Here is a 25,294-nt window from a genome sequence, read left to right as displayed (position 1 = left end):
GCATATTAGGTTCTGGGTACTCGAGTGGCATGGCGCTGCTCTAAGACCCGCAAAAGTACTTTCTGCCATAGCCAGTACCCCATAAAAACAGGAATTTTTTGCCAAATCCAAACATTTTTGCCCCAGAAGCGAAGCCCGGCGGGGACTGGCGGAACTGATGTGCAGCGGAACGGGAGGTGCCGCGGTGCGTGTTTCCGCAGAGCGCCGCCGCGGCGGCCCCGGGGCGGGGGAGCAGCGGAGCGGTGACACCGCCGGGCCAAGATGGAGGCGGTGACTGAGGGCGCCTGGAGCTCGCTGCCAGTGCCGCTGAGCCCGGGCGTGCTGCGGGCGCTGCGGGAGCTCCGCTTCCACCAAATGACCCCGGTGCAGGTGCGGGGCCCCGCGGTGCTCCCGGGGAAGGGGAGGCCGGGCTGAGGAAGGAGGGCGAGGGCGGTGTGAGGAGCGCCCGGGCCGGGCCTGTGGCGGTTGCAGCGGTCACCGGCTCCTGTAGCAGCGAGAGAAGCCGCATTCGTGACTTTCCCACCGGCTTTGCTTGGGTAGTGTTCACAGCGAGCTCTGATGTCTCGGCGGAGTTTCACCTCTGTGAGATTTACCACCGCTTCACCTGCTCATGTGGTGCTTCTCTTTTTTCAGTCTGCGACCATCCCGCTCTTCATGAGTAACAAAGATGTGGCTGCAGAAGCGGTGAGAAGCTTTTCCTTCGTCCAGCTCGTTGTTTTCTAGGCTTGTCTCTGGAGGTGAGGCAGGGCTGACGGTGTTTCTATTCTTACAGGTCACAGGCAGTGGGAAAACCTTGGCGTTTGTGATTCCCATACTGGAAATTCTTCTCAGACGGGAAGAAAAATTAAAGAAAATGCAGGTGAGATTAAAATATTCAGTACTGAGTATATTTTTATGACGTGCAATAAGATTTGAGAACTTCAAGAGATGTATGCATAAGGAAAATTGCCTATGCACCGAGTGACTGACTGTGTGCTCAGCTCTTCGGTGTAGCGGTAAGAAGAAACGGTTAAAAACTTGAAAATAAAATTGGGGTGCTCTCATTGCACTTAGATGTATCTTTTTCTTTGACATGATCAGAACAGGGTTCTGGGCTGTTAGAAAAATGTCCCAAAATATGGAATACACTGATACACTGTGAGTGAGATTTGAATGTTTTTTAGCACCTATTGACCTTGAATACATTTTAGTGTGAAGGGAACTTCACTGTCATTTGCTGTTAAATGCCATTATTAGATGCTGCTCTTTGAGCAGAGATGTTTTACACATTGATACAAAGTCTTTCATAAGCATTTTGGGATGGTTTTTATACTTTTTTGTATTTCTGTGGAAATGTTTTGTCTGAAACCAGGCTCAAAATCACGACTCATATTCACTTAGCTTGAAGGGGAGAATTCTCCCCAAATGTTGCTTTTTCTCCCCACAAATTCCTGTTTTTCACGTGCAGGTTGGAGCTATAATTATCACACCAACGAGGGAATTGGCCATTCAAATTGATGAGGTGCTGTCACATTTCACAAAACACTTCCCCATGTTCAGGTGGGTGAATTTCATAATTTCCATGACCACAGTTCCTTCTGTCACTTGTGAAACAGCAAAACTTACCCCAAATATTTCTGTTTTATTGTTTTAGCCAGATTCTTTTAATTGGTGGGAGGAACCCCATGGAAGATGTTGAAAAATTTAAGGAGCATGGGTGAGTGTTTGTCAGTGTCTCAGAGCTGTGGTGTTCTCCTTGTCAGGGTTTTCAGCCCAGAGCTGTGGTCCTGGTGGTGCTGGAATGGGATGGTGCTGCTAGAATCTTTTGGGGTGAGCTGGGAAATGGTGGGGTCTGTTCCTGGAGTGAGGTACAGTGTGAGGAGAGGCTCTTACGTGACATCAGCACATTTATCTGCTCTTTGGGTGAAGAACAGGGCTGGAAAATGCCTTCAGTATTTCACTTCTCCCTGCTCATTAATTTCCTGAAGTTGTTTGGTGCTGATACTGGTGATGGAGTTTTGAAGGAGTCCTATTTGCCACTGGCTGTTGCATGGAGGTACCAAATATTTCCTGTAGCTGATAGTTGCTTTCTATTCTTGCTGTTTATATCCTAAACTGTTATTGCCACAGGGGAAGTGCTTTCACCTGGGCATTCCCCCCCATCCCATGGCATCTGACAGGCACTGAAATATGGATGCAGTTAAAAGTGACAGAATTAAATGATCTTATGGAAGAATGCAGGGCAGGGCTATGCTGTGATACCAGTATTGGGAATTCTCCCAAATTCCTAAGCCTGTAGTTAGGGAATTGCTCTGTGTGTGTGCACCAACAGTGGGAACATCATCGTGGCCACCCCGGGCCGCCTGGAGGATCTGTTCAGGAGAAAAGCAGATGGGCTGGACCTTGCAAGCTGTGTGAAGGCTCTGGATGTGCTGGTGTTGGATGAAGCAGACAGACTTCTAGATATGGGCTTCGAAGCAAGGTATTGAAATAATAAATTCTGGTGGTTCTGCAGTTTTAAATGAGTTGATGTGTGATGGATGTGAACGAGCGTGGCCTGCCATGGCCTCCAAAGTTAATTTGTTATGTTTTGTTATTTTATCTTTGCTCTCTAACTACACAAAGCAGTTGCTAAGGGGGAAGAAAAACAGGAAACGTGGAGCCTCAGTGAATACGGAGTTTCCTTTGTTGAGATGTATGTTAGTATCTCTGTTAATACCTGGTTAAATATCATTATTCACACACCTGAATGGCTTAAAACACTTTAACCAATGAGCTTTGATCTCTCTCTTCTCTTTCTCTCAGAGTTAAGACAATGATTTCAATAGAAGTTTGACATGTAATAACAAAGCCTGTTTTGCTTGTAAAGTCCTACTTCCAATGATTAAACCATTCCTGAGGGAAACCTTGGGACAGTTACATTTTCCATGTGCTTATTTGCAGCTTAAATGCCATTCTGGACTTTTTGCCCAAGCAGAGAAGGACAGGTCTGTTCTCAGCTACCCAGACCCAGGAGGTGGAGAACCTGGTGAGAGCAGGTCTGCGGAACCCCGTCCGCATCTCGGTCAAGGAGAAGGGAGTGGCAGCCAGCAACACCCAGAAAACCCCAACACGCCTGGAGAACTATTACATGGTGTGAGCCTGGGCTCTGACAGAGCTTCCTGTTCCCTTTCCTTTTTTTCCTGGTTCAATCACTAAGATTTTAAATCTTGTCCACTTAGGATTGTGTTAACAGAGGAGCCAAAGTCCATTTTCTTACATTTTTCTTTTGCATTTTTTAGATTTGCAAGGCAGATGAAAAATTTAACCAGTTGGTGCATTTTCTTCGGCAGCACAAACAGGAAAAACATCTGGTCTTTTTCAGGTAATTCTGTTTGTGTTTCATTGTGAGAACAGTTTGGTGTTTAATTACTTAAATTCCAAAACTGTGCCCTTTGTTGCAAGTAATACAGCCATTTTTAAAGTGGTTAATTTTGAGAGCTTTTTTTTTAGATTATGGTGCCTAAAAAGAGATTAATCATTACTTCATGTCAGGATTGTGTTATTAAGCAAAACATAAATTCTATGTGTTTTTAAGTAAGACATTATAGATGATTATATGTTAATTATAAAAATTATTTGCATGTTTTAAAGAAAAATAGTGTGTATTTTTGAAAGAGCTTGGGAAACTCTAGCTTGACTGTCAAAACCTGATTAAAATTCAGCATAACTTTTGCTTTTATGCCTGTCTTTATCTCAACAGCACATGTGCCTGTGTGGAATACTATGGGAAGGCTCTGGAATCCTTAATTAAACAGGTGAAAATAATGAGCATCCATGGGAAAATGAAGCACAAGCGTAACAAGATTTTCACAGAGTTTCGGAAGCTCCCAGGGTAAGAACATGGGAATGGGCTAAAGCAGCCAGAAGCCAAAATAGGGGGGGGGAGGTGGTTTTGTCTGGCTTTTCTTCTGCTACTTAGTGTGGAAGGATGGCTCAGTTGAAGGATGCTCCAGGCTGGTTCTGAGTGTATTGATAATATCACAAATTGTGCTGAGGTACCCAAAATACGAGCACAAACAAAGGGAAAATGTCACTGGAACATCTCCACCCTGCTTTAGATAATCCATGTGGCAGCACAGGAGGTGAGCACACTGCACTGTCACTTGCTACAATCACACATTAGCCCTGATGTTTAGGCAAACTGGTAGCAAAAATAATCTTTTCCTGATTAGCAACCAGAGTGGAAAGCCAGGATAATACTTTGTTAATGTATGAACAAGAACATGGCAACACAGTGCTGTAACCTACCCACAGGGAAATGTTCTTTGGCAGCTTTGCAGGATGCTGCTAAAAAACTCTTGCCTCATCAACTGTCATTTATTTTATTGCATGGGACCTGAGTTTTGGCTTTTTATATTATGAGAAAAATAATTACCAGCAGATTGTAAGAACAGCTGTTGAAAAGAACATCACAGCAGTTTTGCAAAAATTGTCGCTCAAGTCTTAAGTCTTTTATTTAAACATTTATTATAGTATAATCAGCTGTGGTGGATGCAGTGTGGGTTTAAAGTTTGAATTTGTAATGGGCAATTGATTTGTCTTAGAAATGTAATACAAATCACAATAATTTTCATAATGTTATGTAGAATTTTAGTTAGTGAAAGCTGCAATTACCTTATATTTTGTCTCTTAAAAAACCCCAAATGTTTTAAAATGTTTTGTTCCTCGCTCTCCAGTGAAGGTGCAGAACACAGAACTGTGAGGAGGCTGGCTCTTCTCAAATGACAGCTTAATAAAAATACACTTTTTCTTCTTCCTAGGGGCATTTTGGTGTGCACAGATGTGATGGCCCGTGGCATTGACATTCCAGAAGTGCACTGGGTGTTGCAGTACGACCCACCCAGCAGTGCCAGGTACAGCTTCAGATCCTGAGATCCTTTTTCTTTCTGTGTGGTCTTGTTACTGTGCTGCTCAGGTATCAGTTAGGAACAAAAAGCTGCATAAAACACATTTAATCACTTTCTGGAGGTTAATCTGAGAGAACACACAAAATAATGGAGGAGCAAGGGAGGCTGAAACAGTGCAGTTTTTGTTGTCAGTGCTGTGAATTGAAATGACTTTGTGGTCGGGTGATTTGTGTGGGAGTATCAGAGCAGATGTGAGAGGTGACACTGGGATGAGAGAGAACAGTGATGAGAGCAGGGATGGAACTCTTCAACATTGAAAGCTCACAAGAAAGGAGCTTTTCCATGGATTTTAACTTTTGCTGTCATAATTGTTCCTACAGTTTACTTGAACTTCACTCCCTAAACACATTCCTTGATTGAGCCTAACGGTTGAGTGGGATTGCCACACATCTCTTGTGTTACACTTTGCAAATTCCTGTTGGTTTAGTTTAGTATTTTCCATCCCACAAGATTTACCCTTTGCTGCCCAATGCTTCCAAATCAATCTGAGCTCTCCTGCTGGGTTGTTTCAGTGCCTTTGTGCATCGCTGTGGTCGCACGGCACGGATTGGCAACGTGGGCAGTGCACTGGTGTTTTTGCTTCCTATGGAAGAATCCTACATTAACTTTCTCTCAATCAACCAAAAGGTGAGTAGGCTTTTATTCTACCCCAAAGGAGGAAAGAGGAAGGGCACAGACTTGCTGATAGGAGCTTTGTAACCAGAATTTGTAGAACTTGTGGTCATACATGTGGGTAGTGTTTTAGCAGAGGTGCAGAATTAAAAGACAAGAGCTGCTTATTAATCACCAAATGGAACTGGAACTGGAACATGATTGTTCCAGTGTTACCTACTGGGTTGTAAGAGGAACTTGTTATGCAATGAGTAAGGAAAGGCCTCTTGTTCCTAAGGGTGTAAATTGAGCATTTGCAGGAGGGCAGTGCTGGCTTATGGTCCTGCCCCAGCCCTGCCAGCAGCAGCTCACGCCCTGCAGCCTCTCTGCTCTTCACTTACAACTCCTACAATCTCCCATGCCTGCTCCTGCATTTGTGGGATTAATGGTGTGAATTCTCTGGAGACCTCCTAATGAGACTTGATAAAGCAAGAGATGAAGCTGTTGCTTTTGTGGAGCAGCAGAATGAGAACTCTTCTGCTGGGCCAGGAGCTGCTCTGTGGGACTGATGGGCAGCTCGTGTGTTTGAGTGACCAATGGAAAGGGCCTCAAAGCTGACTGAAGATTAACTGGGCAAGAAGCTTGTGTTTGAGTTTTCACAGTGCATTTCACATGATTTGGTTGAACTTTTCCTTTGGTTTTGGTGTTTATTTTCTGGTTCCCAGTGTCCCATGCAGGAAATGAAACCACAGACAAATGTGTTGGATCTTCTTCCCAAGCTGAAGTCCATGGCCCTGGCTGACAGGGCAGTGTTTGAGAAAGGGATGAAAGCCTTTGTGTCTTATGTCCAGGCCTATGCCAAACACGAATGCAATCTCATCTTCCGGATCAAAGGTAATTCCCAGCAGGGCTGGTACCTCTTACTGTTTTTCTCAGATAACAAAAGCATAGTGGTGCTGCCCACAAGCTTCAGCTACTCATTCTGGATGTCAAATTCACTACCTGCACCATCATATTTTGACAAAACCCCTGTTTTTTTCAAGCATCTTGTTTCAAGAGAAAGCACCCAATTATGGAGCTTGACCAAACTCATAAAAGCACAAATAAGTGACTTAGTATTGCTGCTAGTATTAAGGTATAGAGTGCAAAACCAATGCATTATAATGTTGATTTTTTTTTTTCCTTTCTCAGTTAAATTAACTTTTTAGCCATCAGGAAACTGACTTTATAATCTTTATTTCAACAGATCTGGATTTTGCCAGTCTTGCCAGAGGTTTTGCATTGTTAAAAATGCCAAAGATGCCTGAACTAAGAGGAAAATGTTTTCCAGACTTTACTCCAGTTGCTGTCAATACAGACTCCATTTCATTTAAAGATAAAAACAGAGAAAAGCAGAGACAAAAGAAATTAGAAGAACAAAGAAAAGAAAGAGAGGAAAATCAAGGGAAAAAGAAATTTGTAAAGAACAAAGCATGGTCAAAGCAGAAAGCAAAGAGGGAGAAGAAGAAGAAAGTAACAGCTAAAAGGAAACGTGAAGAGGTCTGTGTCCATTCCCTCAAACTGCAAGTGATTACTGTAGCCTTTCCAAAGGCAGAGAGCCCTGGGATTTTAGTGTAGTGGGACTGATGGCTGTAAAATCACTTTTTAGGACTTGGACAAGCAAAGCTTAAAATAATTGTAGAGGTTTTTAAAGCCGAACACTAACATAACTTCTCAGCACTGATGCTGGTCAGTAATAGGATTTTTATTTCTCTGAGATTGTTTTTGTCAATTTTCAGCAAGTGTAGCTAAGAGTTACAGTTGCCTGGGTAGGAATTGGATATTATTTCCTGCTTGGATATTCATGGCAAACTCTGACTTGTAATCTTCTCTTGTGTTCAAGTGTATAGAATGAAAACCTTTTGGTGTATTGTGTTTAATTTGTTGTTTTCAATTTCCAACAGGGCTCTGATATTGAAGATGAGGATATGGAAGAGTTGCTGAATGACACAAGACTCTTGAAAAGATTAAAAAAGGGAAAAATCAGTGAAGAAGAGTTTGAGAAGAAACTAACAGGCAACCAAAGGTTCAAAGCAGAAACTGTTGTGGACACGGAGTCTGAAGGCTGACAGTTACTCTAACCACATTTTTTTACATTAAAACACTGCTTATTTCAGTAAAACTGGATTTCTGTTAAAAAATGATACAGAGAACAGAGCTGATCTAATCTCTTCATAGAGAGACCTGGCATCCCTGCAGTTGTTGAGAACGAAGCTAAAAGCACCACTGGTGTGGCAAGAGCTGCAGGCTTCCATCAGCAGCCTTGTACATGTTTTACTTTTGGTTTTTTCAAGTACATACCACAGATCAGTAACAGCACACCTCAGAACGAGTCTGGATACACCATAAAGGATTTTATTTTATAATATCAAAATACTCCACCCATCTTTAAAATAATTTAGTTGCAGCCTTTAGCAGCTGTAGTAACTTTGGGATTTTTTTCAGTAGTGGTCCATAATTATGTTAATCCTTGCCACGTTCATATATCATCCTCCAAGTTCTTAGAACCCTGATGGTCACTGAAGATGGCACATCCAGTGCAGGAGTCACTGAGTTACAGGTAGAGTTTGATAAGTTCATCACTGACAGCTGAAGGAGTCAACACACCAAGGTCTGTGAACAGCAAGGTGATCAGTGATGGGGAGGTGTAGTCAATCCAGGGGTGCTCCTCTGTTAGATTCTGACCCGTTTTCAGAGTGTCTGCTTTGTACTAGAAAGAAGCAGAGACCATTAGTTACTACACAACTAAAGTTAAATCCTCTTTTGGGCAAGAGCAGTGCTACAGCCTCAAGCAGATGTTTGTGGTAAAACAGAAGGAAGTCAAGTGCACAGACTGGTATCACCTTGGTCTCAGCTCTTTTATCTTGTGTAAAAAGCGTGATTTGTAGTTCTGGAGTTTATTGGTTTTATTGTTTCTTACCTTCAGCTGCTCCTGTGCCCTAAAGGAACTGCTTTAAGAACAGAGTATAGTGTCAGGACAAATTATGGCTGTTTGGTGACTGACTGTACCATGGACTCATAATACACCACAGCAGAGAGATACAAATAATTAGAGATGCTTAGAACACAATTTTTCACAGTGCACCTTAGCTGGGTAAGATGGAAGTTGAATTTCTCTTACCTTAAACCTGTCAGGGACGTCCTGCTGATTGAGAGGGAAGAGTCTTACAAACTTGAAACTTTCTGCTACCACATAAAATGGTTTATTCTGGGCTTTGGCACACACAGCAATTTGATTGGTGCCAATCTGTGGAGACAGATGGAGAACAACATTGCAGACTCAGTGCTTGCCTGACAATATTGCCCAGTTCCCAACAATTAACAGACATTTACTGGAAAAAATCCAAATGGAAGAGGCTTTTCAAAATGCTTTAAATGCTTCAAAAAAACCAAACTTTACAAGTCCAGAGTTTATAGAATGATGTAAGAAACTCACAATTACCTTGTTGATAATGCCTCCACTTTCAACTACACCTTCAGCACCAACTAACACCAGGTCCACTTTCTCCATAATGTAGCTGTTAAAAGGGGGGGGGGGGGGGAAATCCAAGCCTTACTGGGTAATAGGACAAAGGACTTGCTGAACAGAACAGAAATGAGTAATTCAAACAATCTTTCAATTTTCTGCACTAGTTTCATCTACCTCTTGTAAGTCCACGTGTTGTTAAACATCCTTGGAGTGAGATTTCATCTGCTTTCCTGCAGGAATATTAAGTAGCCGTATCTTCCCCAGCCATAGCTGACTCTGGCAACTGTGTAAATGCTGGAAGAAGCTGATCTCTAATTAGGAATGTTCAGATTTGTTGTAGTTGTTTCTTTTCTCATTTATTGGACTTGTACTAAGTAGTGCTAATTCAGCAAATACCTTAAGAAACCACAAAATGGTAACACTTACGCAAATTAGGAAAAATTAGCACCTCAGTTATTTTTTACAGATCTGTATGAGTTCTTAGGTCTGGTTCTTTCTTTCATTTCAACATGTGAAATCAAATGCTTGTGTTGTAGCTGACACATTCTAATTGTGCACCTAAAGCTGTAACTCGTTTGGCCTGTTGGATGACTATGACAAACTAAGTAATATCCCTGGAGTTTGAACAAGCTGCTGCTTACATGTAATTTATTTTGTCTTACTCTCAAAATAAAATTGTGATGAAGAATACTAAAATTATGATCAGACTTACCCAACTGCAGCATCCAGAATCACAGTCACGGGAATGTTCAGCTTCCTCAGGGCTTTTGCCATTTTTTGCCTATTAAAGAAAATATTTGGACCTTGAATTTTTTTTTTTTTTTAAGACAATGACAGGAAAATATTGTCTGAAAGACTGAAGCCTGTGACTGCCTTCATCCCCCTGCTGGTAGAACAGAAAATGAGTTCTTGTATAGAAATGGAAAGAATTGTTATGTGTGGTTAGGGACAGTGTGCAGGGTTTACTCCTTCACTTCTACAACACTATCTGCTCTGAAGGAATTATTTGGCATCTGTAAATGACATTGTGAGCTGTATATTTTACTTTGCTATGATTATCATAACACTGGTTATTTTAGCCTGCTTCTTAAAGAGACAATTAAAAAGCAGTTGTCTCCCACCTCCCAAGGGAAAAGATTGCCTGGCACTGACCAAAAGTTTGTGAACCTCTGAGGAAAATAGGTAACACAAATTAGACTATCAAGTATGGAGAGTTACTTTTTAGATTTCTTTTTCACATGTCCAGAATAATGTGATATGAGTGACACTTGCTGTTTAAAACGCTCCAGCCAAACCTAGCAGCTTTTCTTAAGGGCAGAAAAAGTTGGATAGTAGCTGTACCTTATCCTGTTAACCAAGATAAAAACCAAATTAATGAATACTTGCCCTGCTTCATCTGGCTGTGATTCAGTAACATAAACACTGAATCGTTTCTTGGACTCCACAGCTGCTTCCAGCACCCTGAGGACCACCCTGGAGTAGGCGTGTGTCAGTATTCGCTGCCAGGACAAAAAAATAAAAAAATTAAAAAAAAAAAAAAATTCACACTTTACTTCTGCTGAGCCTTGGCAAACCTTTACTTTGGTTAGCAGTGTGATGGCTGGCTTTGCAGAACAATGTTGTGCAGAAGCCCCAGTCAGACTCCTCTCCTCTCCTGTTCCTCCCTCGCTGCCAGCAACAGCAAAACCCAACAGGAGCGACCCTGCCCCGGCCTACTCACAGCACCATCTCTGATGAACGGGTGGCACAGCTTGGCGATTTTATTCCTCGAGAGAGAGACTTTCGTCAGGAAGATCTCCCCGCGCTCTATCATGATTTCTTTGCACTTGGAGTAGTCCTGGAAAAAACCAGCCGAGATGCCAGCTGGAGCGGCTGGAGGCTCCCGCAGCAGCGGCGGGGCAGAGGGGCAGCTCTTACCGAGTACTCCAGGGACGTGAGGCTGATGAAGCGCAGGAAGAGCTCCCCGCCGGAGGACACGGCCACCGAGGAGTCCACCCGGGACAGGGTGTCGATAGCGTCCCGCAGGCTGTTCCGCAGGCCCTGGATGGTCTCCCCTGAGGAGAGGCAGAGACGCGTGCTCAGGTCAGGGCCTCGCCCCGGGACCAGCCGGGGCTCAGCGGGGCCAGCCGGGCCCACCTCGGTCCTGCTTGAGGAATCCCAGCAGCGCGCGGATGGCGGCCACGGCCGAGGCGACATCGGGATCGTCCCTCAGCTGCGCCCGGAACGTCTCGATCAAGTCTGAAAGGCAACGGGGAGCGTCAGGCCTTGTCCTTCCCTGAGGGGCCGGCCCGGCCCTGCCCTGCCCTGCCCTGCCCGCCGCCTCCCGGGGCTGCCCCGTTCCCCCGCTACCGTCCGTGCTCATCTCCGCTCCTCTCCTCTCCTCTCCTCTCCGCTCCGCTCCGCCCGCCGCGCCGGGGCGTGGGGAGGGCCGGCCCGGGGCGTGCCCGGATGAGGAGCGCCGGTCCCGGGCGTCATCCACGGGCGCCGGAGCCGCTGCTGCCCGGCCGGAGCGATGAGCGCGGGTGAGCGGGGCCGGGCTGTCCCGGCGGGGTGTGCGGGTTCGCTCGGGCTGGGTTCGCTCGGGCTCCCTGTGGGGAAGCAGAGGCCGTGAGCGGGGCCCGGGGGCTTTCCCCCTGAGTGACGCTGCTGTGTGGTCCCTTTGCAGATGATGAGCTGAGCCTGCTGATCGTCGTCCTCGACACCAACCCGATCTGGTGGGGGAAGAGGGCCCTGGGAGAGGCTGAGGTACGGCCTTTGGGCGCTGGGACTGCTGATAGCCGTTTGTGGGGGAAATTGCACCATTTTCTTTGACATCTGAACTCTGCCAATGTTGTCTGCTAAAGCAAGACAATAATGGGTTTGTTTATTTATTTAATTAAAAATACTAATAATATTGAATGGGTTCATTATATTTAATTTATAATGGGTTCCATAATACCTTTTGAAATAGCTATGCAGCATTCTGTATTCATTGGAGCTCTTTCCACATCTTCCGAGTTTTTTTAACTGCAGTAATTTCACAGATTTCTTCTGAATTGCTTCTCTGTAAATGTTATTGTGCTACATCTTCTCTATTCTTTTTTTTTTTCCCAGCAGTTCACCCTGTCGAAATGCATCGATGCAGTGATGGTGCTGGGAAACTCTCACCTACTCATGAATCGCACCAACAAACTCGCTGTAATAGCAAGTCACACTCAGGAAAGGTAGATCTGCTTCTCAACAGTGTAAAGGTTTCGAGTTTCCTGTATCTGTGTCCTGATTTTCTTGTTTGATGGCAAGAAACCAAGTTAAAAGTGTGTAATATATCATTGTCTTAAAAAAGCAAATTAGCTGAAACTATACAGGAAAGAATCTTAACGACTTACAAAGTAACAAAAAGACTTAGAAGACAGAAGGGAGGTTTAAATAGACTTAAAGATACACAGAGAGAGAATGGCAGGTATGTGTGGAGTGGGACAATGCATGTGGCAGAAGTTCCCTGTTTAGGGGATATTTTTTTTCCCCCAGATGTTTGTGAGTCTCAGGATCAACCCCCAGGTACAGCCAAAGAACTTTGCCAGACCTCTTAAGAGATGTCTCAAAAGGAGGGAGCTGAATGTGGGTTTTAATCTAGTTTAAGTTGAAGGTCACCTATCTTACATAGCTTCTTTAATGCTTCAAGTATCAAAAGGATTTTAAATTAAACTTCAGAGTGCTGCCATTTGCAGCTGATTCATATATATCATTTTTTCTTACATGAAGACTTTGTTTTTCCTCTGTTTCAGCCGTTTTCTGTACCCTGGGAAGCGTTGGGCTGCTGCAGATCACTTTGGAGAGGGAGGCCCTTCCTTGGAATCTAATTGCTCCGGCAGCAAGGATGGAAAATATGAATTATTAACAGCAATAAATGATGCAATTGCAGAAGAGATTAAAGACCTCATGACAAAGAGTAAGGAGGGTAAAATTCTAGGCTAAATATGCAGAATTGCAAAACACTTGGATTGTCAAAGAGTTGCAGAAATGTCCTCTATTTTCATCATGTGAATTTTATTATTCTTAAAGTAGATGATCTTATTGCGTTTCACTCTTCAGGCCTCTGCATTAGTATTATTTGCCAAAGATAAAAATGTATAGTATTTTGTATTGTTAGGTCCAGTAGCTGTTTTTATATATAAAAGCAACTTTTGCCCTTTTGCAGCTGACATGAAGGGCCAGCAAACAGAAACCCTGTTAGCAGGATCACTTGCTAAAGCACTTTGTTGTATCCTTTTGATCTCAGAATCTTCAAAGCCTTTATGTGTTCTTAAGACTTTCTTATAACACTGGCTTTTACTATTCTTGTTTTGTTACAATACTTAAAATGGAAACATTTGCCTGATAACCGTGGCTTGTGCTTATCAAAATGTGTATTGGCCAAGGTGGTGAATGTGTGGTGTGAATCATGGAGTTATTTCCAAGAATGGAATGTAGATTCCTTAATGCCAGCTAATGCAGACATCAACAAGATGGGCAAAGACCTAAAAGGTAAATCCTCTTTTCCTGTTTTCAACACTGAGTAAATATTTTAACCTGAGTAACAGGTATAAATGCACATGCACACACAAACAAATGTACATGTTTGGACACACTCCCATTCCCAAAATTGGCACTAATAGGTAAAGGTTTATTTTGATCTTTTGAAGTTGCCTCATTTAAAACAGTTAAAGGACTTGATCAATAGTCCACGTCCTTAGGGTGATTTTCTGTTGTGTGCAAATAAAACTGTAACTGGAATTTCCTTGGAATAACTGAAGGATGAGAGGAATTAGTCCATAGGTAATTGTCACTGGGAGTGGAAATAGTTTCACATACATATTTTATGTGACCTGTTAGATCTAACGTCCAGTATATTCTGAGGTGTCAGATGCTACAGAATTAAAGGGGTGATACAAACAATGTGCTGATGCATTTCTCTTTCTTTTTCATACTTAGCCAATCAAGAAATTAAATCAAGGATTCTGGTAAGAACTTTTGCTGTCACAGTTTTCTCTTAGTCTTGAAATCCAGTGATATATGTAGGCTAACAAGTTTGAGTTTTTATTTAGGTCATAAAAGCTGCAGAAGACAGCGCATTGCAATACATGAATTTCATGAATGTGATCTTTGCAGCACAGAAACAGGTGAAGCTGCCCTATTTTCCATTTATATTTTATTTCTGTGCAAAGATAATAGAAATATTAATTTCTCTTACGATTACATGATTTATAGTTCATTTATTGTGGAAACAAATCATGACAGTAACACTGACAGGGCTGTGTGGGTCCTGGCTAAATTTGTTTCTCATGCATTTAATCTCTTGCAGAGTATTTTGATTGATGCCTGTGTCTTGGACTCTGATTCAGGTCTTCTACAACAGGTACAGACTTGCTGTTCCTATTTGCCATTTATATTAACTCATAAGTACTTGATGTTAGACAGTTCAACATGTTCTTCAGCTCTTTCCTTCAATCAAGAGTGGGTGTGGAAATATGTTCAGTGCATCTGACAGTTCTGACAGGCCAGCCTTGTGCAGTACATGGATATTTTATATGCCCTGTTAATGTCATCACACAACAATCTGATCCTTGTCCCTGCTTTGCAGGCCTGTGATATTACAGGTGGCATATATTTGAAAGTGCCCCACATGCCATCCCTTCTGCAGTATTTGTTGGTAAGTCACTTAAAAAACACTTTGGTGTTTTCCGTGTGTCAGATGTGAAATATTACTCCCTTCACTGACGAGATAATACAGGAATACCAATTCACAAAATACTTTTCTCTGTCCATGCAGTGGGTTTTCCTCCCTGATCAAGAGCAGAGATCACAGCTTGTCCTTCCACCTCCTGTTCACGTTGACTACAGAGCTGCCTGCTTCTGTCATCGGAACCTCATTGAAATTGGCTACGTGTGCTCCGTGTGCTTGTCAAGTAAGTTTATAAATATTTAACAGTCTGATTTCTTACATTCGAATGACCTGTTTTAGTGAAAACCATTTCTTTGATTTTTCAGTATTCTGCAACTTCAGTCCTATCTGCAGTACCTGCGAGTAAGTGTTTGTTCTTTGTATTTCAAGGATGAGTGTGGGAATGTGTTCAGTGTATCTGACAGTTGCTTTTCCCTATTTTTTTCCCAGGACTGCTTTCAAAATATCATTGCCACCCGTCATGAAAGCAAAGAAGAAGAAATTAAAGGTAGCTGCATAGCAACATTATGTAAATACATCATTACCTCCTCCAGTAATTCCATGAAATGGAACCTACTTGAGAAACTGATGGCACTTTTTATTGGATATGAAAGAGAGCTGTATGCAGTGCTATTACTTGTTTCTTAGGGGATAAATATTTAAAATGTATGTCTTCTATGCAGCCTGTTAAGTAACAAATCACTGTATTACCATGCAATCTGTGCTGTTTTAAATACTAATTTTTAACTGTAAGAGGAACCAGAAGTTGCATCCTGGTAAAGAGACACAGCCTGTGAATTTGAGGGTGTTCTGTCCACTGCTAAATTTCACACCTCCAAGTTATTTTCAAAGTCAGGAGAGCTTCAATTCTTTCTGTATGTTGGTGTAAAGTTAAAAATGACCTTTTCTAATGTGTAGGATCAGAATGGTAGCACTGGGCTGTTCCAGGGACTTCAACTTCTTACTAGCAATATGAGCCATCGTTTTCAAGATGGTTTGTGAGCCACTTGGGGGGAAAAAAAAAAAAAAAAAGGTGCTACTTGCCCTGCATGTGCACTCACATGTATTCATATTCCTGTGACTGTACTGTCCTTGTGGCATTTCTTTATCAATTTAATATCTCTTCATTTGTGAATGAAAAGGCCTCCCTTTGTTTAAAATAACATCAGTAACTGCAGCCTAACTATGTTAGTTTTCTAGGTTTTATTTTGAAACTGGAAAACAAGAAATGTTGTTGTAATGTAACAGGCACACTTCTTATTTTTAGTATGTGGGTTTCCATCTGACATGACAAGAACAAAGACTTTTGGATTGGTGTCTTTTATGGCAGGAAGGTCTGCTGTGTACTTCTGAATGTGGCTTTCATTTAAAGAAACAAACCCTATCTCCTTCTAAAGAGAACTATGTAATTTGTTAGTTTAACCTTTCTTCTGAAAGGAATTTTTTTTCCACATAGAAAACAAATTATTTTTTCCTTCCTAATGTATATACAGGAATTTTTCAGGTCTTGATATTCACATCAGGTTTTGTCACTGTAACAGCTGCAGTGCCAGTTTTTTCTGGGCTTGCCAATGTAAGAAGGCAAGCTTTTTTTTCATTGACAAGAGCCATTTTGTGTGAAGGCTGTATTTATAATTTATGTTGTATAAAACTTTTGTAATAAAGACAGTCTCTTTTTTCAAATGTGGTCAGATATTGCTTTGATATTTAAGGGTGAGCTACATGGTTTTCTTGGGAGTTTTGTTGAATCTCATGGTGTGATGTGACTGACAGTGGGTGAAGGAGGACAGGTCCAAGTCGGGAGATGCTGAGGGACAGATGTGTCTGGGATTATCACCAAAAACCAGGAAATGAAACTCTTAACAAGTCTGCAAGATTAAAACGTCAGTGTTACTTTATTCAGCATTGAGGTAGATGGGAACTGCTCTGTAAAATGTGCATCAGTCATGAAAACTTAACTATTTATACATTCTAGCAAAGGGATTAGTGTTTATTTGCTACAAGTTACATACTCATATTAATTAGTACTCTAATGCCTACTGGTTAATGATTCTTGCTTCTCATTTTAATCAGCCCACATGTTCAGTTTCTCTCTTCCTTAGGGATTGGGGGTTTCTTCGGTCACTGGCCTCCTACCAGAATTACCTGCATCTGATTTCAGCAAAATTAATGAGCTGGTTTGATTAGTTTCTTCCTTAACTTGGAAGTCCAGCCTCATGTCCTAGCAGTCCATAAATTCCGCATTCTTTCACGTTCACAACCAATACTACCTCCCTCTTCCCAAACCGTGCTGACTCCCTCCCCGGGCCCACAGAGCCCTAAACTTTTCTCACACACTTAGAACTTGTTTGTTAGCATTGTTAGTTTGTGCCCGGCCCAAGGTCCGGAGCTGCTCCGCCACCGCAGCTCCCCCGGCCTTGCCCCGTGAGACGGCCGCGTTCCCGCCCTTTCCGTGAGGCCATTTCCCGCCCTTTCCGTGAGGTCATTTCCCGCCCTTTCCGTGAGGCCGTTTCCCGCCCTCCGCGTTGCCATGGCGCCGCGCTGCCGCTGCAAGATGGCGGCCGGGCGGCCGCCGTAGCGCTATGGGGGCTGCCAGCTCTGGGGCGCTGCTGCCGCTGCTGCTGCTGCTGCGGGCGGCTCCCTGCCCCGGGCAGCTGGCCGGGGACAGCGGTGGGTCAGGGCGTGAGCGGCCGCAGTGAATGGCGGTCTCCGGGGGCCGAGGCACGGGTGGGGGTGTGGGGATGGCGCTCGGCTCGCGGCGGGATCTGCCCGGGTGGGCGTGAGGGGAGGCGGCGCAGACCCTGAGGGGAACCCTCCCAAACCCCAACGTGCTCGGTGTGGCGTTTCTTCTGCACAGAGGGGGAGGGTGGAGCAGTTTATGTAGGACTTTCCAACTTTGGCAAAGTCTAGAAATAAAAAGCCAACGAAACTCCCAACTCCGAGCCCTAAACTTGATACGGCGCCCATAAGAGCATGAGAATATAACCCAAGCACAAGATCTATATGTCTTACAGATGCTACTTATTTTAGTCAACTTGTTTCTTTCTCTTTTTTTTCAGTCTTTCAGCCTTCGTTTATTCATATGTCAGGGCCCAGAGTTGATTCATTTTTCCTTGGCAATTCTTCAGGAGTTAATTTTTCTATAATTTTAAGTCCTAGAGATGCAGAGACAGGTAAGAACACTTAAACCCTTTTCCCCCATGTAAATAAATATGCTTGAATTGTTAATATTTTTTGACACAAAAATTACTAGAGAAATGGTGATGCTTGTCATTTGGTGTCTTAATAGTTACAGAAACAGGAATTTCGGACATTCCTGTGATTAACCCCTTAGTTCTCAGTTGGTTCCTTGTCAACTGGGTGTATATGTGAGGGTGTACTTGAAGGCACAAGAGGAGTTTAAATGTACTTCTCATTTCCTAGTCTTTTCTATATGACAGTGGAATGCCTTTAAATTTTTTCTTTTGTTATAGGAAAATTGCAACCTGCAAATTGCAGTGGAAGTAAAAGAGCTGGAGATTGGAATTTGGATGTAACTCCTGGTGTGGTGTGTAAAATCCTGATTTTTCTGTTATTCCACTTCATTCCACCTTCTCTTTCAGAAGCTGATGAATGTTATAGACAAGAGCAATTTAATACAAGTTATTGGAGCTGTCAAACTTTATTTTGTTTTTAATCCAGAACACTTCCAAGGTGACTGTGAGCCTCAGCAGAACTCTGGAGCTGTGTTTGCCCAATGCCACTGAGTGCTGCCCCTCACCTCTGTGCATGGTGGAAACACTCCAGGTTTTAGCTTGCCGTGGTTCAGTGATGCTGGCACAGCTCCTGATTCAAGCTGAAATATTTGCCAACTCTTCCTTTGCAGGAAATGTGTCAGGTAAGTGCTAAAGAAGAAATGGCATTTTGGCTGTTATTTTCCTTTCTGTATGAAAAAAATTGGGATTTGGGCAGCAGTAAGAGATACTGGGCAATCAATGGAATTTAAAAAAAGGTTTCTACACAGAATAAACTGCAGTGTGCCGTTGGTCTTTTTATTTGGATTTCAGTCCACTTAATGTGATTTTCTCTTCTACTTCTGTTACAGAAAATGCAACTGTCATCCCAAACCAGGCATTTAAGCCCTTGGGCTCTTGTCCTTGTAACTTAACAGCTGGAGCTTGTGATATTCGTTGTTGCTGTGATCTGGTACTTATTTCTTATTAAACTTTGATTAAGTGTTATCAGTGGTCTAGACTCTCTTGTCTGTGGGGAGAGAGAGATACTGAGTGCTTCAGACTAGATGGTGTGTTTGGATGTTCCAGGATTTCTAAAAGTAATTATGTTCTCTCTGCAAAGTTGCTTGATTTACCTGTAAGTTTGGCTTTATATTTTCATAAGTATTGCAATTACCTTCCTGAAAACTGACCATTCTTTTCCCTTTCAGGAGTGTACACCAGACTTGCAGCAGTTATTCAGTGGATCATGTTTCACTGGAGTGTTTGGTGGGGATGTAAACCCACCTTTTGATCAGCTGTGCTCTTCCCAGTCAATGGAATATACCCCTGAGTGGTTTCCCTTCCTCTGTGTACAGTCTTCTCTTGACAACACACCGTTTCTTGGCTATTTTTATCATGGCTCTGTGTGAGTCTTAAGAAAATTTATTATCTCATCACACTCATTATGCAACCAAAATATAACCTGTCTTTATAATGAAAGTTACTTTGAAATTAGGGTTTTAGGGTGTAAAACTTCAGTGCAAGTGGATAAATGTAATTGGTAGTATATAAGAACAGGGGACATGAAAGCAAACCTGTAATTATTTGTGTGAGGTAAAGAGTAAAGCACTGTTTAATTTTTAAATTTGTTTGCAGTTCTACACCCAAAGTTCCTTCATTTAAGATTCCTCTACAAACTTCTCCTGGCAAACCTTTCACTGGTTACAGAGAAGGAGATCCAGTTATAACAGAAGAAGATGAGTATTTTACTGTTCCTCAGGTAATCACTTGGTGCTTATGAGCTTTCGATTCCTCATGCTTTGTTTGGAACTCCCTGCATCACCCTCCTTATAGCTTTGCATCCAATTTCAGCACCTTGATGTTGGAAGTGGTGGGCTATATTTGTCACAAAAGACCCCTCAACCAACCAACCAACCAACCAAAAAACCCAAAACAGAAGCACAAAGTCATTACTAAAAGTAAACAATATCCTTCCTCTTCCCCTTGCCCATCCCTGCAAGAGGTAATGAATTTTGGAAACACTTTTTGGTTATAATTATTTTCACAAATGAAGATAAAGTCGCAGTGTACATTGAAACTGTTTTTAAAGCTGTGTTTTTAAAAGTACATTGAAACTACTTTTAAAGCTGTGCTCTCTTTTGCCAGAGGCTGAGGTGGTTTTTTAACATCACGTAGCTCGCTTGTCAAAGTGTTATGTAGTGCACACGTGGGGCATTTTACTAGCAAGTAATCTTCAAATGAAAAGCAAGGGGCTGGAAAATCCTTATTTGTGTGAACCTCCTGCAGCAATCCATGGCTGGGCAGTGTGCTGGGAATGCTCCCGTGGCTTATCTCCACAACTTTGATGTCAAGTGCCTCACCGATTTGGAATCTTACAAGGAAGGCCTGCCCCATGACGTGAGGATAAACACTGGCACTGCAGGTATGCTGCAGAAATCCAAGCAGGAATGTGTTTCGTGTTTCTCAGAGCTGCTGGAACAGAACAAACCCCCAGGGCTGTTGGCACAGTCGTTAAATGTAACACCTGTGTTATCTGGTGGCCGAAGTTCAGCATTTGGGGATGTTCTGTTCCTGTTTCTCATCACCTCCTAGCAAGTGTCCCACCTTTTAGGTGGGATTTAGGAGGTAAGAAATAATGGGATGGGTCTTTGTTTCCCATTTGCCTGTTCCTGGTGACTCATTTTCAGACTGTTGCAGAGCCAGTTTTCTGTCAGGAGGGTGCAGCATCAGCGTTTTAGAGTTAGTGAGAAGTGGTTTCTCTCTGCATTACAAAAGCTTGTACTTATGAAGAGTCATTCTAGAGTTTGACATAATGTGATTACCAGCATGAACATATTTTATGCTCCATAATCATCTAATTTTGTTAGTCTGTATTACCTCTGTAATATAAGCTGTGCTTTCAAAATACATAAACAGTGTGGGTCTTTACCAAAATTAATTTTTGAAATAATTTCCTACTCAGTTTTCATAACAACAAGGATTGTACCTCAGATGTGAAAACAGAAGTCTTTGTTTGTTTTTCATTCTCAGACTTCATCCAACAAAATGTTGTCTATAGAGCCATAACTGACAGGGGCAAATTCATCACTGAAAGTGGTAGGTCTATTGTATTTAATTAATGTTTCTTACTTAGCATGGACTGTCTATGAAATAGATTATTTTGATGTCTACAGTGTTTACCTGCTGCAATTCTTAGGAGGAATTTTATGTTATCTAAGACTGAAAAAGTAAACTGGCTTCCTGCAAAGCAGGAAGTATTTAGTTTACTCCAGTTGATCACAGCTGGTCAGGAAATCAGGTTCCTTACCTTGCATACATGGGGGATTGCACCACTGCAAATTGAAACAGAAAAATAAATTCTCAAAAAGATAAATGTTGTAATTTCCAGAATTTTGCCAAGGTTTTAATGTGTTCTTTCTCAGCTGCAGTAGCAGAGCTTTCTAATTAGAATGCTTTTCATTATGACCTTTTCTTTTTTCCTTCTGCCAGAAAACCTTCCTGCTGCTGAGGTTCTGTGTCAAAATGTAACATTTGCAGAACATTATAAATTCACTTGGAAAGACAAGAAAATTGAGCAAATAAATGTCACTGTCTTCCTTGGAAGCTTATGTGATGGAGGTATCATGACATTTATGATTTTTGATTTATTTCTTTGTCTTCTGGATGGAAATTATGTGATAGAATCTCTTATTTGCTAATTCTTCTTAAAAATAATTTTCCTCAGACTCTAGAAAGAAAATTATGGGGCTGATTTCAATTAATTTAGTTAGAATCTTCAGTCCCTAATGAAAGACAAGTTTGTGCCCTATATAGAACACACGTTTTGCTCATTTACTTATTTAAAAGTCATACCTTTTTCTTTTCCCAGAAATCCTGGCACAGAGATTCACAGTTGAATTTCTAAATGTAAACAGTACTGATGGAGAGGAACTGTTTGAGAATCCAGGTATTAATACTTTATTTTGCCTATTGAAAATAATAAAAAAATGTACTGTACAGACTCTTATCAGTGATTATATTTCTTTTGTACTTCTTTGTGTTGCCAGCCTTCAACTTCCTGCCTTACTGCACTGCCAATAGCAGTGAGTGGTTCTTGGGCTTTTGTTGCATAGATATTGATTATTTAAAGTGAGGTCATTCCTACTGTAATGGAAATGCCTTGTCATGTACTTCAAGATTGATGGCATTTAAAACAATGCTAATGCTTACAGATTCTTCTACAGTGTTCATAATCTACCCTTCTCTGTTTAGGGTATCATGTTGGAAAACCAGTGAGAGCTGCAAATCTGAATGCTTCTGATCCTCTTGGAAGCCTAAACATTTGGCAGCCAGGTATTGGCTTGTGAGGTTGCAACTTCAATTGTAGTTAATGCTAAAATATTGGTTTCTGGATTTTTTAAAACATATTTTAGTTAAAAATCTCTGCCAGATTTTGCTTTTCTTTCCCAAACTTTAAAGGTCAATGAGAGAACCTTTAATGCTTTCTTGGAAAATTGAATGGACTTGTATCTGGTTTTGAACTCTACCATGCTGAGTTTGCATTCTAAGGTTCTATGTTTAGCACAAAATTGAAAGCTAAAGATCCAAAGGTGGATAATAGGAAAGCTCAAGTAAGATCTTTTCATTTCACAGCTGGCAGAGGTTTATGTGCATCAGCAACTTACAGACCAGTTCTATTTGGAGTAGACTCATACTCTGGGTGCATTCTAGAAGTTGATATTAATGAAGATTGCAGCCTTTTAAGGTGAGCTACACAAGCTGAATTGTTTATCTGTGCTTCATCCCTCTTGTTGGTTGTTCTGTGACTGTCTACAAGTGCTTCCCATCAGCACTGGTACATTCTTTTTAAATATTCACGTGTGGGTTCCAGCTTTCTGTGGTTAATTGTCTCACTTCTGTTTTTGATGGAAAATCATAATAATGGTTTCACTCTTTACTCAAATGAGGACTGTGTTGGCTGCAATACTTGGCCATTTCTTCCCTTCATTAGTCAAGTTTATTTTTGTTGTGTGATAACATCTTTCAGATGAAACTGGCCTTGGGATACAGTAATATTGCATGTGGTAAGACAGTACAGATTTACATTCTGTGTGATGTTGCATTCTTACTTTGCAGAGGAAATGTGACTGAGAAACTGAATGCATTAATACAAGCTACTCACATTGGAAAGAGGGACAATTCCAGTTACAGTGATCTAAATGACTGGGTGGAAATTATACGTAAGTGAGCTTTGTGTTGTCCTTTGTAGTCTACATATGCCCATGCAGTAAATAAAGCATGTCAATATAAATCCAAATTGTAAATTTAAACACCTGAAGCTAGTTATATGTGTGTCTGCATCCATCCATCCATCCATCCATCCATCCATCCATCCATCCATCCATCCATCCAGTCTGCACACAGGGACATAAATAAGTATGTCCTGTGTGACAGTTACCAGCATTTCAATGGCCTATGAGAATAATCTAATTCTTCAATATGAAATGTTTTCCATAACATTTATATTTTAAACCCGCAATTTTCCTTCACAGGTCTTGATCCATTTAGTTCTAATGTGAGCACTGGAGGTTTAAAAGGCATTTGTCCAGATATTCCTGCAAACCTGAATATTCGCATCATCTTTGCTAAAGTGGGAGCAGTGCAAGGGATTCCCCAGCAGCAGATTCTTGCTGTGCAGATCAGGTAAAGTGAGTTGTGTCTCTGGCTATCTGACAAATAAATTCTTCATTTTGAACCTTGCTTATCTAACATATCCCAAATCAATTTTACAAACAAAAAGGGTGGGTTTTGTTGCTGGCTTTTTACATGCCTTTCACTCTTCAACCCAAATTCCTTTGATCACAGCCAGGCTAGCCTTTCTTCCTCTGAAAAGAAAATTATAGGAAAAAAAATGATGATTAAAAGGAGATAATCTTTATACTTCACTGAAATATTAAATAAAACATATGATAATGCCAGCAGCAAACATACACAGGGCATCCTATCAGGAGTCATGTGGTAGAAGCAGCAAGATTGTCCTGTGTTCTGGCTTACCCCACTGCTCAGCTCTTGGGAGCTGTGCCAATTCTTTCCTGAAACTGAATTTTCACTCTGCAAACACTTCCCCCCCCTCCTCCACAGGTCAATCCCTATCAAATAACTGGGATTCTGTTCCATTTTACCTCATTTCCAGTCTGTGCAAGTTCTTCCCTTGTACGATGTGGAAAATCCAGGGATTATCAACCTCTTCATAAATACTGTGTGTTTTGACCTTTCCTGCTTGTGTTTAGGGTCTAAACTTTCATTTCCAGCCCTCAAAAAATAGTTATGCTTTTTGTTACAGTTACTCAACAGTCTTATGGCAGTTCCAGTGTGGGATTGGCTGCAAAAACACCCTCAGTATTCTCCCCATCACAGCTTCTGTTCAGTTCATTGAAGTCCCAGCTCAGCCACCCCTTCCAGTGACAAGGTAGTTTTGGTGAAAACGACCTCCCATTATGTTCAGCGGATGTAATGTGACTTGCATTAACCAAAAGGTTCCTTTTTTCCAGATATCACAAGATTTATGAAGAGTTTGACTGCAATCGAAATGAGGTGTGCTGGCCACAGCTCCTTTATCCACTGACACGCTTTTACACAGGTAAAATAATAAACAGTGTGGGATGCCACAAAACATGACAGGCAGTATTTCTTTGAAGCATAGATGTGGGGAGTTTAGTCTGAAAGAATGCTTTTGCATAAATTTTAATCTGTATGTTTGGGTTGTTTTATAAACTAAAATTTAGCTCTCACATGCTTACACTTGTTTTTGGTTTTGTTTTTGTTTCTTTTTTCCAGGAGAGCCATATTCCCAGTGTCTTGCCAAAGGCCTGTTTCTGGCATTTCTTGTTTTGCTTGCAGCAATTATGAGCAACCCTTGGTTTTCTAAATTATGGAACAGATAGGTAAAATTTATGGAGAAACATTCTTGGATTTTGTAGACAATTTATGTGAGCATTTAAAGGTACATAAAATCAGTACTTCTACAGCATAGAGAAAATGGCTGTTACTCAAAACAAAGAATAATAAATTATTTTTGAGCTCTAGACTCTGTATTTTTAGTAGCAAAGTGCAGAGTTGACTTCAAGAATGTGGCGAGTCCTGCCCAGAGGCTGCAGCAGTGTTGGGATTGTCCTCATGGATGGACCATTGTCCTCTCAAGACAGTTTATTTCTCCTAGTCTAGAAGCTTCTCTTGACAAGAAACACCTTGTGCCCACCAGTTCTTGGGGCAGTGGGCTGACTTCTCACAGTTCTGAGAAGTTGTAGCCCTTCAGATGTTTTCACATCTTGATCTGAAATTCTCTTTTCCAGTTAATGCTTTGCATTGGCAACCTGCCGTGACTGTGCACAGA

General features: G+C 41.7%; 4 protein-coding genes across 6 annotated transcripts; 3 read left to right on the top strand and 1 right to left on the bottom strand.

The window, feature by feature from the left end:
• Nucleotides 1-261: 261 nt before the first annotated feature.
• Nucleotides 262-7,702, top strand: DDX55 (DEAD-box helicase 55). Its single transcript, XM_062504293.1, has 14 exons — nucleotides 262-369; nucleotides 634-684; nucleotides 773-859; nucleotides 1,448-1,539; nucleotides 1,634-1,696; nucleotides 2,312-2,461; nucleotides 2,923-3,112; nucleotides 3,261-3,343; nucleotides 3,722-3,853; nucleotides 4,782-4,874; nucleotides 5,441-5,555; nucleotides 6,245-6,413; nucleotides 6,766-7,058; nucleotides 7,463-7,702. The coding sequence occupies exons 1-14, from the start codon at nucleotides 262-264 to the stop codon at nucleotides 7,625-7,627; spliced, it is 1,791 nt and encodes a 596-aa protein (XP_062360277.1). The 3' UTR covers nucleotides 7,628-7,702.
• A 189-nt stretch (nucleotides 7,703-7,891) lies between these two features.
• Nucleotides 7,892-11,424, bottom strand: EIF2B1 (eukaryotic translation initiation factor 2B subunit alpha). Its single transcript, XM_062504294.1, has 9 exons — nucleotides 11,377-11,424; nucleotides 11,164-11,265; nucleotides 10,945-11,081; nucleotides 10,748-10,864; nucleotides 10,414-10,526; nucleotides 9,740-9,808; nucleotides 9,001-9,076; nucleotides 8,680-8,805; nucleotides 7,892-8,268 (listed from the first exon to the last, which is right to left on the bottom strand). Exons 1-9 carry the CDS (start codon nucleotides 11,387-11,389, stop codon nucleotides 8,113-8,115), a joined length of 909 nt encoding a protein of 302 aa, XP_062360278.1. The 5' UTR covers nucleotides 11,390-11,424; the 3' UTR covers nucleotides 7,892-8,112.
• Nucleotides 11,425-12,120: 696 nt separating this feature from the next.
• Nucleotides 12,121-16,308, top strand: GTF2H3 (general transcription factor IIH subunit 3). Of its 3 annotated transcripts, none has more exons than XM_062504321.1 (11): nucleotides 12,121-12,230; nucleotides 12,792-12,955; nucleotides 13,205-13,267; nucleotides 13,501-13,530; nucleotides 13,978-14,006; nucleotides 14,091-14,165; nucleotides 14,348-14,401; nucleotides 14,627-14,695; nucleotides 14,816-14,951; nucleotides 15,034-15,070; nucleotides 15,158-16,308. In XM_062504321.1, the coding sequence occupies exons 1-11, from the start codon at nucleotides 12,154-12,156 to the stop codon at nucleotides 15,225-15,227; spliced, it is 804 nt and encodes a 267-aa protein (XP_062360305.1). In that variant the 5' UTR covers nucleotides 12,121-12,153; the 3' UTR covers nucleotides 15,228-16,308. The 3 variants fall into 3 exon arrangements, with proteins under 3 accessions (XP_062360305.1, XP_062360306.1, XP_062360307.1); XM_062504322.1 differs by having other exon boundaries at nucleotides 13,492-13,530; XM_062504323.1 differs by lacking the exons at nucleotides 14,091-14,165; nucleotides 14,348-14,401 and having other exon boundaries at nucleotides 12,124-12,230.
• A 940-nt stretch (nucleotides 16,309-17,248) lies between these two features.
• Nucleotides 17,249-25,072, top strand: TCTN2 (tectonic family member 2). The gene is made up of 18 exons (XM_062504422.1): nucleotides 17,249-17,377; nucleotides 17,767-17,880; nucleotides 18,181-18,254; nucleotides 18,389-18,584; nucleotides 18,792-18,892; nucleotides 19,131-19,327; nucleotides 19,558-19,681; nucleotides 20,209-20,344; nucleotides 20,953-21,018; nucleotides 21,412-21,540; nucleotides 21,791-21,868; nucleotides 22,174-22,254; nucleotides 22,555-22,666; nucleotides 23,038-23,141; nucleotides 23,454-23,604; nucleotides 24,245-24,370; nucleotides 24,453-24,541; nucleotides 24,739-25,072. Exons 1-18 carry the CDS (start codon nucleotides 17,290-17,292, stop codon nucleotides 24,843-24,845), a joined length of 2,073 nt encoding a protein of 690 aa, XP_062360406.1. The 5' UTR covers nucleotides 17,249-17,289; the 3' UTR covers nucleotides 24,846-25,072.
• The last annotated feature ends 222 nt before the right edge of the window (nucleotides 25,073-25,294 follow it).

The sequence above is a fragment of the Cinclus cinclus genome, chromosome 17, assembly GCF_963662255.1.
Source record: "Cinclus cinclus chromosome 17, bCinCin1.1, whole genome shotgun sequence".
NCBI lineage: Eukaryota > Metazoa > Chordata > Aves > Passeriformes > Cinclidae > Cinclus > Cinclus cinclus.
The sequence above is the reverse complement of the archived record's forward strand: the minus strand, read 5'-3'. Positions and strand labels throughout refer to the sequence as shown.